Source organism: Scyliorhinus torazame, chromosome 7, assembly GCF_047496885.1.
Source record: "Scyliorhinus torazame isolate Kashiwa2021f chromosome 7, sScyTor2.1, whole genome shotgun sequence".
In the NCBI taxonomy this organism is placed as follows: domain Eukaryota; kingdom Metazoa; phylum Chordata; class Chondrichthyes; order Carcharhiniformes; family Scyliorhinidae; genus Scyliorhinus; species Scyliorhinus torazame.
In genome coordinates, this window is record NC_092713.1 from 194,035,016 (window position 1) to 194,053,127 (window position 18,112).

Here is an 18,112-nt window from a genome sequence, read left to right on the forward strand (position 1 = left end):
TATTCTGAGATACCGGCTACCCTGTTTGCATTGTTGCCTGGCTGATTGGGTAAGAAGGCATCAGTTGGCAGATCCCAGCCAGTGCCATTTTCTACCTAACCACAGGGGCACAGCAGTTCAGGATTATTCAGATATAGAACATAGAACATAGAACAATACAGTGCAGTACAGGCCCTTCGGCCCACGATGTTGCACCGAAACAAAAGCCATCTAACCTACACTATACCATTATCGTCCATATGTTTATCCAATAAACTTTTAAATGCCCTCAATGTTGGCGAGTTCACTACTGTAGCAGGTAGGACATTCCACGGCCTCACTACTCTTTGCGTAAAGAACCTACCCCTGACCTCTGTCCTATATCTATTACCCCTCAGTTTAAGGCTATGTCCCCTCGTGCTAGCCATTTCCATCCGCGGGAGAAGGCTCTCACTGTCCACCCTATCTATCCCTCTGACCATTTTGTATGCCTCTATTAAGTCTCCTCTTAACCTTCTTCTCTCTAACGAAAACAACCTCAAGTCCATCAGCCTTTCCTCATAAGATTTTCCCTCCATACCAGACAACATCCTGGTAAATCTCCTCTGCACCCGTTCCAAAGCCTCCATGTCCTTCCTATAATGCGGTGACCAGAACTGTACGCAATACTCCAAATGCGGCCGTACCAGAGTTCTGTACAGCTGCAACATGACCTCCTGACTCCGGAACTCAATCCCTCTACCAATAAAGGCCAACACTCCATAGGCCTTCTTCACCACCCTATCAACCTGGGTGGCAACCTTCAGGGATCTATGTACATGGACACCTAGATCCCTCTGCTCATCCACACTTTCAAGAACTTTTCCATTAGCCAAATATTCCACATTCCTGTTTTTCCTTCCAAAGTGAATCACCTCACACTTCTCTACATTAAACTCCATTTGCCACCTCTCAGCCCAGCACTGCAGCTTATCTATATCCCTCTGTAACCTGCTACTTCCTTCCACACTATCGACAACACCACCGACTTTAGTATCGTCTGCAAATTTACTCACCCACCCTTCTGCGCCTTCCTCTAGGTCATTGATAAAAATGACAAACAGCAACGGCCCCAGAACAGATCCTTGTGGTACTCCACTTGTGACAGAACTCCATTCTGAACATTTCCCATCAACCACCACCCTCTGTCTTCTTTCAGCTAGCCAATTTCTGATCCACATCTCTAAATCACCCTCAATCCCCAGCCTCCGTATTTTCTGCAATAGCCTACCGTGAGGAACCTTATCAAACGCTTTGCTGAAATCCATATACACCACATCAACTGCTCTACCCTCGTCTACCTGTTCAGTCACCTTCTCAAAGAACTCGATAAGGTTTGTGAGGCATGACCTACCCTTCACAAAGCCATGCTGACTATCCCTGATCATATTATTCCTATCTAGATGATTATAAATCTTGTCTCTTATAATCCCCTCCAAGACTTTACCCACTACAGACGTGAGGCTCACCGGTCTATAGTTGCCGGGGTTGTCTCTGCTCCCCTTTTTGAACAAAGGGACCACATTTGCTATCCTCCAGTCCTCTGGCACTATTCCTGTATCCAATGATGACATAAAAATCAAAGCCAATGGTCCAGCAATCTCTTCCCTGGCCTCCCAGAGAATCCTAGGATAAATCCCATCAGGTCCCGGGGACTTATCTATTTTCAGCCTGTCCAGAATTGCCAACACCTCTTCCCTACGTACCTCAATGCCATCTAATCTATTTACCTGGAGCTCAGCATTCTCCTCCACAACATTATCTTTTTCCTGAGTGAATACTGACGAAAAATATTCATTTAGTATCTCGCCTATCTCTTCAGACTCTACACACAACTTCCCATCCCTGTCCTTGACTGGTCCTACTCTGTCCCTAGTCATTCGCTTATTCCTGACATACCTATAGAAAGCTTTTGGGTTTTCCTTGATCCTTCCTGCCAAATGCTTCTCATGTCCCCTCCTTGCTCGTCTTAGCTCTCTCTTTAGATCCTTCCTCGCTACCTTGTAACTATCCATCGCCCCAACTGAAACTTCACACCTCATCTTCACATAGGCCTCCTTCTTCCTCTTAACAAGAGATTCCACTTCTTTGGTAAACCACGGTTCCCTCGCTCGGCACCTTCCTCCCTGCCTGACCGGTACATACTTATCAAGAACACGCAGTAGCTGATCCTTGAACAAGCTCCACTTATCCAGTGTGTCCAAAACTTGCAGCCTACTTCTCCACCTTATCCCCCCCAAGTCACGTCTAATGGCATCATAATTTCCCTTCCCCCAGCTATAACTCTTGCCCTGCGGTGTATACTTATCCCTTTCCATCCTTAACGTAAACGTCACCGAATTGTGGTCACTGTCCCCAAAGTGCTCACCTACCTCCAAATCCAACACCTGGCCTGGTTCATTACCCAAAACCAAATCCAATGTGGCCTCGCCTCTTGTTGGCCTGTCAACAAACTGTGTCAGGAAACCCTCCTGCACACACTGTACAAAAAACGACCCATCTAATGTACTCGAACTATATCTTTTCCAGTCAATATTTGGAAAGTTAAAGTCTCCCATAATAACTACCCTATTACTTTCGCTCTTATCCAGGATCATCCTCGCCATCCTTTCCTCTACATCCCTAGAACTATTAGGAGGCCTATAGAAAACTCCCAACAGGGTGACCTCTCCTTTCCTGTTTCTAACCTCAGCCCATACTACCTCGGAAGATGAGTCCCCATCTAGCATCCTCTCCGCCACCGTAATACTGCTCTTGACTAGCAGCGCCACACCTCCCCCTCTTTTGCCTCCTTCTCGGAGCTTACTAAAACACCTAAACCCCGGAACCTGCAACATCCATTCCTGTCCCTGCTCTATCCATGTCTCCGAAATGGCCACAACATCGAAGTCCCAGGTACCAACCCATGCTGCCAGTTCCCCTACCTTATTTCGTATACTCCTGGCATTGAAGTAGACACACTTCAAACCACCTACCTGAACACTGGCCCCCTCCTGCGACGTCAAATCTGAGCTCCTGACCTCTATACTCTCATTCTCCCTTACCCTAAAACTACAATCCAGGTTCCCATGCCCCTGCTGCATTAGTTTAAACCCCCCCCAGATGCTGGACTTTTTTTCTCGTTCCCCTTCCTGCAGGGGGTGAGTCCTACTTCTGTCTGGCGGAGTTCAGGACTTTCCACATGGGATACTGTTGATAACGTGATATAGCACATTATTGTCGGATGCTTTCTGTATTAATATATAATTGGTTGATTGCTTTGTTAACTAGCACAGCCCCAACTGTCAGGTTTGGATTTTCTTTGTGAGTAGCACATTCCTGTTTCATGATGTGTAGAATTTTTTTTGTTGCATTTTCTCCATTGAAAATGCTGGGCACTTTGTCCAAATGTTGGGCCTCCTACAAACCTAGTCAACAAGGGCTGGGGCATGTAGCAAAAATGTAGCACTTGGAATAAAAGGAGACAATGCGGGAAACATCTGTGGTGAGTTTCAGAACCTTTTTTCATCAACTTGAAACTCTTTCCCACCCCACAGATGCTACCTAACTAGCTGAGGTTTTCCATCTGTTTTTATTTCACGTTTCCAGGATAACTTCCAATCAATTGAAAATGGTTACCCTGTTTCCTACCACCAGCCCCTCAGCCCACAAACCCAAGACATACTACTGAAAATGCTCCTACATGTGAAGGAGATTAGACACCCTGAGAGGGTGGGTAATTGGGCCACACTCATGAAAGTTACTAATTGGGAACAATCTAGAGTTGGCAGAGAATCCTTAAAATGGACATTGCATTCAAGCTGGGGTGGCACAACGGTTAGCACTGGTGCCTCAGTGTCAGGGACTCGGGTTCAATTCCCGCCTTGGGTGACTGTTTTTGGAGTTTGTATGTTCTCCCTGTATCTGTGTGTGTTTTGTCTGCGTGCTCCAGTTTCCTCCCACAGTCCAAAAATGTACAGTTTAGGTGGATTGGCCCTGCTAAATTGCCCCTTACTGTCCTAAAGATAAAAGATTAAATGGGGTTACGGAGATGGGCCTGTGTAGGGTGCTCCTTCAGAGGGTAGGTGCAGATGAGCCGAATGGCCTCCTTTTGCTCTCTAGGAATTCTATGATCATGACCCCCCCCCCCCACCCAAAGCCCAACTGGCGATACTTTCCAGTGGAGGTGAGGTGACTGAATATTAGTTGTGAGTGGGAACGCTGACTTCTAACCGTTCCTTTTTTTTTTTCTTTTTTTTTTGATATAAATTTAGTGTACCCAATTAATTTTTCCAATTAAGGGGCAATTTAGTGTATTCAATCCACCTACCTTGCACATCTTTGGTTTGTGGGGGTGAAACCCATGCAAACACGGGGAAAATGTGCAAACTCCACACGGAGTGACCCAGAGCCGGGATCGAACCTGGGACCTTGGCGCCGTGAGACTGCAGTGATACCACTGCACCACCGTGCTGCCCGACTTATAACCTTTCCTACCTCTGGAATTATGTGGGACTATTGTTGCTGCTTAAAATGAGATAAGCCATCTCGGTGTAGAACAGAAATTAAGACTGGGACCTTACTGACCTTAATGGCTCCATATCCGTCCCGTCAAGCAAGACTTTCATCTGTTTGGCCACCGTGGTCTTTTTTTCCTGAAGTATTTTTATTCCAAATTTTCAACATTTTTACAATTTACAACAAACACAAAATTCATCCAACACATTAAATTCACCCGCCCCTCCCTCAGTAGTCAATGGTAACCAACTCTTCATAAGTGCAAAATGAACGAACCCCAACTATTGTAGAACCCATCACTCACACACCCCCCCCCCCCCCCCCCCCCCCCCCAGAGCAAATTTCACTTTCTCCTGGGCCAAAAACCCCTGCAGTTCCCCCTGCCACGTTGAGACACAGGGTGAAGAAGCTGACCTCCACCCTAACAAGCCTCACCTCCGAACGATCAGCGAGGCAAAGGCTAGGATGTCTGCTCCTGCCTGCAACTTCGGCTGGTCTGACACCCCGAATATGGCTTCCAGGGGACCGGGCTCCACATCAACTTGCAGAACCCAGAAATTGTGCTGAAAACAGCCCTCCAAAACAGCGAGGAGACAGGTGCTATCGGGAAGGTTGGAAAGACCTTCCTCACAAATTCCCGCACCTGCATGTACTGGAAAACCCATACCAACCCAAACTTCTCATTTAGCTCCTCCAAGCTCACTAACTGCCCTCCCGAAAATACATCATCTCCATAATCCCCTTCTCTTCCCATCCCCGGAACCTCGCATCCATCCTCCCTGGCTCGAACCCGTGCTTTCCCCTGATCGGCATTTCCCCGCTCTCAACCTAAAATGCTGCTGAAACTGCGTCCAAATCTTCAGTGTAGCCACCACCACCGGGCTCACTGAATACTTCCCTGGGACCATTGGGAGCTGTGCAGTTGCCAGCGGCCGCAACCCCGACCCCCTACCTGAACCCACCTCCATCCTCATCCACAAAGCCCCCACCTCCCTATTCCATCCCTGAACCTTCTCCGCATTCACCGCCCAATAAAAATGCATCAAATTCGGGAAACCTACCCCCCCTTCACCCCGCCTGTCGTCCCCTCTGAAGTGTCACCTTCCTTATTCTGGTCACCTTCCCTGCCCAGACGAACAAAGTGATCAGCCTGTTCACGTCCTTGAAAAATGCTTTGGGCAAAATAAATGCAGGCGCTGAAACAAGAACATATATCGTGGCAAAATCCCTACAGTGCAGATGAAGGCCATTCGACCCAACGAGTCTGTGCTGACCCTTTTTCAAGAGCGCCCTATCCCCTTCTAGCCCTGTATCCCCACCCAACATTTGGACACTAAGGGGCAATTGAGCATGGCCAATCCACCTAATCTGCACATTTTGGACTGGGAGGAAAACGGAGCACCCAGATGAAACACACACACACACTGGAGAACGTACAAACTCCACACAGTCACCCGAGGTCGGAATTGAACCCGGGTCCCTGGCGCTGTGAGGCAGCAGTGCTAGCGACTGTGCCACCGTGCTACCTCACGGCATATTCATCTTTAAATATTCATCTTTGCTGCTTATACTCGGCCCGCCAAAGACAGAGGAAGATTATCCCACCTCAAAAAATCAGCCTTCACCTTCCCCACCAAGCTAGTGGAATTAAACTTCCGGAGACCTGTCTAATCCTGGGTTAGCTGCACCCCCAGTTACTGAAAGTGAGATGCTGCCAACTGGAATGGCAGCCCCCCACCCCAGCTCCTTACCCTGGAGAGGAAACTGCAAAGTACTCACTTTCCTCCAAATTCAATTTATACCCAGAGAATGTCCCAAATCTCTGAAGCAAGCCCATTATGTCCCCTGCCGAAGAACCCGGCTGCGAAATGCATAATAACAAATCATCAGCATACAAGGACACCCTATGCTTCCCCCCCCCCCCCCCCCCCCCCATGCCCCCACCGCCCACTGTTCCCTTCCACAACCCCAAGCTCCTCAGCGCAATGGCCAAGAGCTCCATAGCCATTGTAAACAGAAGGGACAACATAGGGCACCCCTCTTCCGCTCTTTATACAGCAACAGCACCCATGCCACAAACCTCAACCTATAAAGCCTGCACCAACTCTCCGAAAGAGCACTCCACCCAGGTCCATTCTCTCGCCACCTGGATACTGGCACTGTAAGGCAGCAGTGATAACCACTGTGCCACCGTGCCACCAATCTTTCCAATTGCTTTTTAAAAAAAAAATTTGTGTACCCAATTATTATTTTTTTTCCAATTTAGTGTGACCAATCCACTTAACCTGCACATCTTTGAGTTGTGAGGATGAAACCCACGCAGACACTGGGAGAATGTGCAAACTCCACACAGACAGTGACCCGGGCTGGGATCCAACCCGGGTCATCCGCGCCGTAGGCAGCAGTTCTAACCACTGCGCCACCATGCCGGCCCCTCTTTCCAATTGCTTAGCTGGACTTAATACAGATTTTACTATATTGAGGGCTTGCTGCTGTAAAAACATCCTGCAACTGTGTTTTAAAAAGATGCATGAAAGTTAGAATGCTGGGAACGGGTATCTAGTGAACTGTTGCTGCTTCATTGCTGTTCTCCTACCATGTATGTGGGCACTATTGGAAACTTCTGTCATTGGGCCCCTTCTGAGTTTGACATCCTGAGCCCAGGTCCAATGACAGTAACCCGGGTGGAAGTGGATTACACAGACTTCAACCAGCTGCACAAGGGGAGGGAAACTTTGATGTTTTTGACTGTATAGGTTGCAGTATTCCTCTTGGAATTTGTTTGCATTGGTTTAAATGTACTTTTATTTTCCCCTCAGGAAGAAGTCCTGGCACCGCCCCCTGACAATGACGATGTCATCAATGACTTTGATATTGAGGAGGATGTTATAGAAGTAGAAAACAGGTACTGCATTTTTATTAATTAGTATAGGAAGTGGTCCCAGCCATCTCATTGAAACATACAGATGTAACTAGTAGAATTGATCAGGGAGACATGGTGGGTGTGGTTTATTTAGACTCTCAAGCATGTTTTCGACAAGGTCTCGCATAGCAGATTACCATGTAAAATTAAAGCGCATGGGATTGCAGGTAGTGTTTTGAGATGGATAGAAAGCTGGTTAGCAGACAGGAAGCAAAATGTTGGAATAAATGGGTCTTTTTCTGATTGGCATACAGTGACCAGTGGGACACTGCAGGGATCTGTGCTAGGCCCCATCTGTTCACATTATATTTTAATGATTTGGACGAGCGAACCGAATGTAGTATTTCCAAATTTGCAAATGATACAAAGTTGGGTGGGAGGGTCAACTGTAAGGTGGATGCAGAGATTCTTCAGCGGGATTTGTACAGGCTGAGTTGAGTGGGCATATGCGTGGCAGGTGCAGTATAACGTGGATAATTGTGAGGTTATCCACTTTGGTAGCAAAAATAGGAAGACAGATGATTATTTGGGTGTTAATTGAGAGAGGTGGATACTCAGTGAGACCTTGGTGTCCTCGTGCATCAGTCTCTGAAAGTAAGCACTCTGGTACAACAGGCAGCAAAGAAGGCAAATGGTATGTTGGCCTTCATAGACAAAAGATTTGAGTATAGGAATGTTTTACTACAGTTGTATAGGACATTGGTGTGGTCACACCTGGAGCATTGTGGGAGTTTCAGTTTCCTTATCTGAGGAAGGATGTTCTTGCTATGGAGGGAGTGCAGCAAAGGTTTACCAGGTTGATTCCTGAGTTGGCGGGACTCATGTGAGGAGAGACTAAATTGGTTAGGATTATATTCATTGGAGTTTAGAAGAGTGGGAGGGGGGGATCTCATTGAAACTTATAAACTTCTAACAGGATTAGACTGGGTAGATTCAGAAAGAATGTTCCCGATGATGGGGGAATCCAGAACTAGGGGTCATAGTTTGAGGATAAGGGGTAAACCTTTTAGGACTGAGTTGAGGAGAAATTTCTTCACCCAGAGAGTGTTAAATCAGTGCAATTCACAACCATAAAAATGAGTTGAGGCGAAAACATTGTGTAATTTGATTTAATTTGATTTGATTTATTGTCACGTACTGAGGTACGGTGAAAAGTAGTTTCCTGCGGCCAAGGGAACGTACACAGACAAAAAAAGAATAATCGACAGAGTACATTGACAAATGGTACATCGACAAACGGTGATCTGCAACAGTGCGGAACAAGGGGCCCAACAAAGCAAATACATGAGCAAGAGCAGCAGGGCGTCGTGAATAGTGTTCTTCCAGGAACAGATCAGTCCGAGGGAGAGTCATTGAGTTTAGTAGCTGTGGGGAAGAAGCTGTTCCTATGTCTGGATGTGCGGGTCTTCAGACTTCTGTATATTATGCCTGATGGAAGCCTGGGTGGGAGGGGTCTCTGATAATGCTGTCTGCCTTCCTGAGGCAGTGGGAGGTGTAGACAGAATCAATGCGAGGGTGGCAAGCTTGTGTGCTGCGTTGGGCTGAGTTTCTTGCGTTCTTGGGCCGAGCAGTTGCGATACCAAGCTGTGATGCAGCCAGATAGGATGCTCTCTATGGCACATTTGTAGAAGTTTGTGAGAATTGATGCAGTCATGCCGAATTTCTTTAGCTTTCGTAGGAAGTGGAGACGTTGTTGGGCTTTCTTGACTTGCATCAACGTGAGTGGACCAGGACAGACTCTTGGTGATGGTGAACCCCAGGAACTTAAAGCTATCGACCATCTCCACATCGGAGCCATTGATGCAAACGGAGGTGTCTGTCATGCTACGCTTCTGAAGTCGATAATCAGTTCCTTGGTCTTTCCGACATTTGGAGAGGGGTTGTTTTCGGTACACCATGCAACCAAGTGATCTATCTCCCTCCTACGACCCACCACAGTCGTATCATTCGCAAACTTATAGATTGAGTTGGAGTTAAATCTTGCCACACAGTCGTGTGTGTATGGGGAGTACAGTAGAGGCCTGAGCACACATCCTTGTGGCCCCCCAGTGTTGAGGACTATTGTGGAGGAGGTGCTGCTGCCTATCCTGACAGATTGTGGTCTGTTGGTGAGGAAATCCAGGATCCAGCTGCACAGGGAGGGGTCAAGTCCAGGATTGCAGAGTTTGGTTATAAGTCTTGTCGGGATAATGGTGTTGAAGGCGGAGCTGTAGTCTGAACAGCAGTCCAAGAAATAATTAGATATAGCTCTTGGTGCTAAAGGGATATGGGGGGAAAGCAGGATCAGGGTATTGAACTCAATTAGCCATGATCATAATCAATGGCGGAGCAGGCTCGAAGGGCCGAATGGCCTCCTCCTGCTTCTATTTCCTATATGTTTATGTATACAGATACTGACAGAGAATAGACATTGAAGTTCTTTCCACTGGCTGGGGAGTCTAAAACTTGGGACACAGTCACAAGATAAGGGTTCAATTATTTAGGAATGAGACGAGGAGATATATCTTCATTCAAAGGGTTGTAAATCTTGGGAATTCTCGACCCAGAGGGTTGTGGATGCTCCATCATTGAATATATTTGCCTCTTCCATTGAAGGTGGGCTGAGGTAATGGTTTTGTTCCTGTTAGTCTGATTGTCTGTAAACAATCTGTCTCAAAATCTCATGGATAAATTTCAACAAAAATTGGGACACGGATGGGATATGGCCCAAGAAAGAACTGATTAGGATTCGGCAAGATACAGATCCTGACATCTTTCAAAATATCCATTAACATTGGAAGATATGGCAAATTGACTATTTTAAAATTCTTTAAGACCCCGCACTGAAGGTGGGCTTATGTAATGTTTTTGCTCCTGTTTGCAAACAATATATCTCAAAAACTAATTGTCTGATTTTAATAAAACTTTGTACACCGTTATGAGTGAAAGAAAAGTTAATTAATTTCTGGTAAAGATGCAGATCTTGATCCTGGAATTTTTTTTAGAGGATTCATTAATATTGGAAGATAAGGCCATTTGACATTTTTCTCAGAAGGCTGTGATTGTTTAATTTTTATTATAATAATCTTTATTGTCACAAGTAAGCTTACATTAACATTGCAATGAAGTTACTGTGAAAAGCCCCTAGTCGCCACATTCGGTGCCTGTTCAGGTAAACATAGAGAGAATTCAGAATGTCCAAATGACCTAACAGCATGTCTTTCGGGACTTGTGGGAGGAAACAAGAGTGCCCGGAGGAAACCCAAGCAGACACAGGGAGAATGTGCAGACTCCACACAGACAGTGACCCAAGCCGGGAATCGAACCTGGGACTCTGGAGCTGTGAAGCAATGGTGGTTGGTGGTTGTTGATTGCTTTAGAATGTTGCAGATTGTCTCAGTTGCTGTGGTGCAATTTGGCAGAGCTGTCAAACCTGAGCAGAATTTTCAGATCACGTCTTTGGAAGTGGATTGGCCTGAAGTTTCCTCAGTGAGATGGAACTTCTTAATAAGAAGATTTCTTTTTGAGTGTCCGCACAAATAACATCAGCTCAAGATACTTTTCTCTCCATTGTGGGACTAGGCAGGGATGTCCTATGCCCCCCCCCTGCTGTTTGCACTCACGATTGAGCTGTTGGCCATCACGTTAAGAAGGTCGGATGTATGGAAAGGGATAGTGCGGGGGTGGGGGGATAGAGCATAGGGTGTCCTTGTATGCTGATGACTTGTTATACTTGTCGGAACCGAGCGTGTCAATAGGGGGAATATTGGAGCTGCTTCAGGTGTTTGGGTTTTTCTCGAGGTACTAATTAAATCTAGACGAGTGAGTATTTTGTGGTGACTCAGCAGGGGTTGGGGGCAGAGGTAGGGGGGCTGCCATTCCGTAGGGCAGGGACTCACTTTAGATACCTAGGGGTGCAGGTTACTCAGTATTGTGGGGTGGGGGGGGGGGGGGGGGGGGGTGCTCCTTGGTAAAACATTTCTAGTTTGGTGCGGAGAGTGAAAGCTGATATGGCAAGGTGGGATGGTCTCCCTCGGGTACAGGCGGTTAAAATGAACGTGTTGCTGCGATTTCTGTTTATTTTCCAATGCCTGACGATTTTCCTGCCAAAGGCATTTTTTTAGAGAGATTGAAGGAGTGATTACCTTGTTCGTACGGGGAGGGAAGGTGGCCAGAGTTGGAAAAGTGCTGCTACAGGGGGGAAGGCAGGCCGGGGGTTTGGGTCTTCCGAACCTGATGTATTATTACTGGGTGGCGAATGTGGAGAAAGTGCGGAGCTGGGTCAGAGGGGTTGATTCTCAGTAGGGCAGAATGGAGGAGAGTTTGTGTAGGGGGTCGTTCCGATGGCCCCAGGGAAATACTCGGAGCCCGGTAATAATAGCTTCATTGAGAACTTGGAAAAAGTTTCGCCAACACTTTGGGTTGGGGGCAGGGTCAAGGAAAATGCCAATTCTTGGGAACCACGGATTTGCGCCAGGTAAGTGGGACGGAAATTTTCAGAATTGTGAGGAGAAGGGAATTAAGACACTAAAAGAGTTGTTTCTTGGGGGTCGGTTTTGCAGGATTGAACGAGCTGGGAGCGAAGTATGGGCTGGAGCAGGGGAGAATGTTTAGATACATGCAGGTTCAAGATTTTGCAAGGAAGGAGTTTCCTGGTGGAGCCGGCCTCCACATTGCTGGAGGAGATGCTGATGACAGGCGGACTGGAGAAGGGGGTGGTGTCGGCGGTTTATGGGGCTATTTTGGAAAAGAAGGCACCACTGGAAGGGATCAAAGCAAAGAGGGAGGAAGAGTTGGGAGAGGGTATGGAGGAGGGGTTCTGGTGTGAGGTGCTCCGGAGAGTGAACGCCTCCATCTTGTGCGCGAGGTTGGGGCTGATACAGCTGAAGGTGGTATATAGTGCACACCTCAAAGGTGAGGATGAGCCGGCTCTTTGAGGGGGTAGAAGATGCGCGTGAATGTTGCGGGGGAGGCTCTGCGTATCACGTTCATATGTTTTGATTACTGGAAGGAGATGTTTAGGGTAATCTCTAAAGTGGTGCATGTGAAACTGGACCCGGGCCCTCGGGAAGCCATATTCGGGTTGTCGGACCAGCCGGGGTTGGAAACGGATGCGGAGGCAGATGTTATAGCCTTCGACTCGTTGATCTCCCGAAGGCGGATCCTGTTGGAATGGAGAGCAACCTCTCCACCCTGTGGCGTGGCGGGGGGACCTGTTGGAATTCTTAACTCTTGAGAAGGTTAAGTTTGAACTGAGGGGGAGGATGGAGGGGTTCTACCATTCATGGGCGCTATTCAATATGCACTTTCAAGAATTGGATAACATTGAACATTAGGGGTGGGGGTGTTGGGTGGGGTGGGGTGGGATGTGTTAAATGGTGACAATGTGTGATTTCTGATGCTTTTTGTTATTTGTTTGTGTTAACATGTGGGCTGCTGTTTGGGGGTTTGGTGGGAGGATGGGATTGTTGTTGATATGGGGATTGACATTGTATTCGCTATTGTTTATTGTTGATGGGTGTAAATTTGGGAGAAAATGTGAAAAGGAGAATAAAAATATTTTAAAGAAAGATTTATTTTTTTCAACTTTGTAGTTGCAGACTATTGGTCGCGCTGAGTTAATGAACTGGAGAATCTGTCAACTACTTAGTGTCCCTTTAAGACCATAAGACATAGGAGCGGAAGTAAGGCCATTCGGCCCATCGAGTCCACTCTGCCATTCAATCATGGCTGATTTCAACTCCATTTACCCGCTCTCTCTCCATAGCCCTTAATTCCTCGAGAAATCAAGAATTTATCAACTTCTGTCTTAAAGACACTCAACGTCCCGGCATCCACCGCCCTCTGTGGCAATGAATTCCACAGACCCACCACTCTCTGGCTGAAGAAATTTCTCCTCATCTCTGTTCTAAAGTGACTCCCTTTTATTCTAAGGCTGTGCCCCCGGGTCCTAGTCTCCCCTGCTAATGGAAACAACTTCCCTATGTCCACCCTATCTAAGCCATTCATTATCTTGTAAGTTTCTATTAGATCTCCCCTCAACCTCCTAAACTCCAATGAATATAATCCCAGGATCCTCAGACGTTCATCGTATGTTAGGCCTACCATTCCTGGGATCATCCGTGTGAATCTCCGCTGGACCCGCTCCAGTGCCAGTATGTCCTTCCTGAGGTGTGGGGCCCAAAATTGCTCACAGTATTCTAAATGGGGCCTAACTAATGCTTTATAAAGCTTCAGAAGTACATCCTTGCTTTTATATTCCAAGCCTCTTAAGATGAATGACAACATTGCATTTGCTTTCTTAATTACGGACTCAACCTGCAAGTTTACCTTTAGAGAATCCTGGACTAGGACTCCCAAGTCCCTTTGCACTTTAGCATTATGAATTTTGTCACCGTTTAGAAAATAGTCCATGCCTCTATTCTTTTTTCCAAAGTGCAAGACCTCGCACTTGCCCACGTTGAATTTCATCAGCCATTTCTTGGACCACTCTCCTAAACTGTCTAAATCTTTCTGCAGCCTCCCCACCTCCTCCATACTACCTGCCCCTCCACCTATCTTTGTATCATCGGCAAACTTAGCCAGAATGCCCCCAGTCCCGTCATCTAGACCGTTAATATATAAAGAGAACAGCTGTGGCCCCAACACTGAACCCTGCGGGACACCACTCGTCACCGGTTGCCATTCCGAAAAGGAACCTTTTATCCCAACTCTCTGCCTTCTGCCTGACAGCCAATCGTCAATCCATGTTAGTACCTTGCCTCGAATACCATGGGCCCTTATTTTACTCAGCAGTCTCCCGTGAGGCACCTTATCCAAGGCCTTTTGGAAGTCAAGATAGATAACATCCATTGGCTCTCCTTGGTCTAACCTATTTGTTATCTCTTCAAAGAACAGCCTTCAGTTACCAAGGCTGGGATAGTCAGATTTTTAGTGTCTCTGGGAATAAAGGGGTATGGGAAGTGTGTGGGGAAAATGGAATTGAAGCTCAAGATCAACTTTGATCATATTGAATAGTGGAGCAGGCTCATTGGGCTGTATGGTCTACTCTTTCTATCTCTTGTGTTCTTGTGATAGACAGTATCTTTGTTTAAGTTAATTTGAATAGTATTTTCACCAGAATTTCAGTGGATTTGTGCAATGTATGTTCACTATCCACTTGAATGATTACAAAATGCACAGCGGTACAGTTCCAGATTCTACTTTTCCAAATTATAACATTTCAATATTGTGTGCATTATCATTAGAGTAAGTTAATTACATAAATCACAATTTAGTATGGTATTATGTATTATAAACTGTGTCCTGTTGGTTTTTGCAGAGTTAGCAGTGATTAATTATCTCTTTAATCTAGGGAAGAGAACTTGGCTAAAGTTGCACGCAGAGTAAAAGACTATAAAGTAGAGGTACTAAACCAACCTAGGGAAGGGAAAAAGCTGCTCGTTTTAGATGTCGACTACACATTATTTGGTAAGTGCACTTTTCCACTTGAAAAATGGTACACTGACTAAATGAATTCCATTGTAGCCTGAATTGAAATTAAGATGTTTCCGATCATTTCAGAAGACCTCTCCACCTTTTATTATAGTAGATGTAAATATTTAATGAGAAATGTTCAGAAAGTAAAGTTAAACTATTCTACAGGAGATTGGTTACTTGTATTTAACTTGTAATTGTCTAACCTCTGGTTCACAAAGGGTTAACACAAAGTAACGAGAAGTTTAATAATTGGCTTGCGTGCTGTCCCATTTCTTTCTTGTGGCGTGACCATTTTTAGTTGCAGAAATATTCAAACGGCTCCTCAAGACATTCCTCCACCTGCCCTCACGCCATCATATCACCGTCTTCTACATGTCTGTGCATTTTGCTGTGAGTAGCAATGGCTCTCTGGCACCTCCTACAAACATACTGAAATGACGGGCAAGAAAAGGTCCATCATGATGCCCAGAACATCACGCCTGGACATTTCCGCCTCCTGTTCTACTCTAGTCGTGTAATTTGCTCAGAGGTTAAATGCTCTGTGCCAATAAGGGGAAGAAAATACTGCAAAATTCCTCTCCAATCACTTTGGACGATCAAAGTCAGGGCAGGAGATTGATTGATCAAGTGACCATTCTTCTTCAAGCCAGCAATAGGTTCAGTTTGGAAATGGAGGGTGATCGACAGATGCCCACGTGTGTATTGTGATGTGAAGCAGCAGGAACTTTGGCAATTAAAAAAATATATTATTATTTTCCCCCCCCCTTAACCTGGACAGCTGAGCATCTCCACTGCTATCCTGCCTGAGTCAGATAATTTAGTAGTATAGGCTGGATAAATTCCTTGTTGGAAGGGCTCATCAGATGTGTCATTGACGGCTGGGAAGCAACCCAGCTGTGAGGACTGTTCCTGATTGCCATACAGATGGAAAGCAGGTGCATGCATGGATGCTGGTTGAGGACAGAATTGGTCTCCCATCATAATATGCTGTACAATTAAATAGCTGATGGGCTGAACTCCACAGTCGGGGCCTACCTGAAACACTTGTAGGCAAATGTATCAGAGGGCTAATACTGACTCAAGACCATGGGTTCAAGCCCCATTATATCAATTAAACACGTGAACATGCAAATGTGTTTCCACTGCACTACTAAATGAAACTACTGCCAGTGGCTTAGTTGGGCAATAAAGATTGGGGCCATTTGAAGAATCTCAGGGCATTCTGGGCAACATTTCCTTCAATTTAAAACAAAAACAATTTGTAGGCTATTCCTTTCACTGCTGTCTTGTAGGATATTGCTGTATAGAATGTGACTACTGTATTTATCTGTATAATAGGCACTGCATTTCAATGTACCATGTTACATATGAATGAAAGCAAATTACTGTGGATGCTGGAATCTGAAACCAAAGAGAAAATGCTGGAAAATCTGAACAGGTCTGGCAGCATCTGTAGGGAGAGAAAAGAGCTAATGTTTAAAGTCCAGATGACTCTTTGTCAAAGATATGTTGCATATGAACATATCAGATGCATGACAAAGCTCTGTATTTGCAAGGCTTTTTGTAATAATGAAGCTTATGTCATCTACATAACGTGTTTTTGATTTATGAACATTTATTCTTCCATATTTTGATGTTCTTTGCTCATTGAGATACAATGGAAGGGATTATTTTTAATCTGCTTTGCTCTTGCAGTACTCAGCATTTCACTGGATCAGATGAAGTATTTCTTACACAGTGTTAACTTTGGGGTAGTTTTGTGTTATAAACACTTTACCATCTGTTTGAGATTAATGCAGTGCAGGATAGCAAAGGACTTCATTTCATTCCTCTGGGCTAGATTTAATCTCAGGTCCCAGAGTTGAATGCACAATACTGCTCTAATATCAAGTATCATTAGAAGTATTTAATAATGGCTATAAAGTTATGCCTCAGCTGACATCTGTGAACTTTATGAAAATTGTGGGTTCAAGTCCCACAGTGTAGCATTGAGGAAGTGCACACAAATGAAAATCGCACAGCAATATTTGAAGAAGAGTAGATACAGTTTCCTCGGTGTCCTGGGCCTGTAATTCTCCCTCAACCCACACTGTATAGACCATGTTTATTCTGCCGCTGTTTTTGTGAGTTTACTCTGTACAAATTTTCAGCTGCATTCCCCACATCACAACAGTATCTGTAGATCAAAAATGAAGCTTTTGGCTATTGAATGCTTTGCTTGTCCTGAGATTATGAAAGGTGCGATATAAATCCAAGTTCTTCCTTAAATCTAGTGCACCATGTGGGCTGCTGACTTTGTTAACTCTTGATTTAAGACCACAGATCCTGTGCTGAGAGCGGACTTGAACTAATGAGGCCGTACCTGCACGAGTTCCTTACATCTGCGTATGAAGATTATGACATTGTTATATGGTGTAAGTAATGAGGTGGAGTAGATTGATCTGATTTGAAGGTCGTGGACATAAGGTAGCTAATTCTGAGCTAAAATATACTTGGCCCAATTTCACTGCAAGCTTCACTTCACTGCAAAATGAAATGTCAGTGCCATTTGACAAAATGCATCTCTTTCATTTTGAAGGGAAGTGTAAGATACTGGCCGTTTCTTTTCCTATTGCACAGCCCTCTAGTGTCAGCCATGCTTACTGCCTTTTTCTTTTCTGAACATTTTATTTGGTAAATTTTTGAAGGCATCACTGTATAATTTTCAAAATATTGTTGAGTTCCAGAAATTGATTTTCTTGCAATTATAACTTTTATAAATTAAAACTAAGACATTGGCTTGATCTGTCATTTAAAGCAATTGTTTTGTAATTCAGTTCTAGGCAGAAACTGGCATTCATCACCTTCTCTAAACAGTGAGATAAACTGTATTATTGCTCTTGCCCTGCAGAAATGGCAGTGGGCTTTATTTTTAAACCATTGCAGTCTCCGTGGTCATTGTGATCCCACAACGATATTGCCGTGACATAGAATCCCACGAGCTTCTAGACTGCTACGTTCGTTGTGATTTGATTGTTCGAATACCACACCATTGCATTTTTGAGCTAATGAGAATGTTGGTATCTGAGCATAGGAAATTCACTTGTCATAACAATTACTGGCCTTTGTTCTTACAAAAGGTTTCAAAGTAAATTTAATGAGTATTCCTGTAGTTAATTTAATATTGTCTAAAGGTCAGTGACATTGCAGCTGTTGTCCTTTTGTTTGATCACGTCT

The 18,112-nt window shown here is 45.1% G+C and overlaps 1 protein-coding gene across 2 annotated transcripts in view; it reads left to right on the forward strand.

Moving 5' to 3' along the window:
• Positions 1-18,112, forward strand: part of ublcp1 (ubiquitin-like domain containing CTD phosphatase 1) — a 42,225-nt gene that overhangs the window by 13,998 nt on the left and 10,115 nt on the right. For both annotated transcript variants that reach the window (XM_072511917.1, XM_072511916.1), the window contains exons 4-6: positions 7,335-7,420; positions 14,772-14,887; positions 17,212-17,310. In XM_072511917.1, coding sequence (XP_072368018.1) covers positions 7,335-7,420; positions 14,772-14,887; positions 17,212-17,310 — 301 coding nt within the window. The remainder of the gene's footprint in view (positions 1-7,334; positions 7,421-14,771; positions 14,888-17,211; positions 17,311-18,112) is intronic.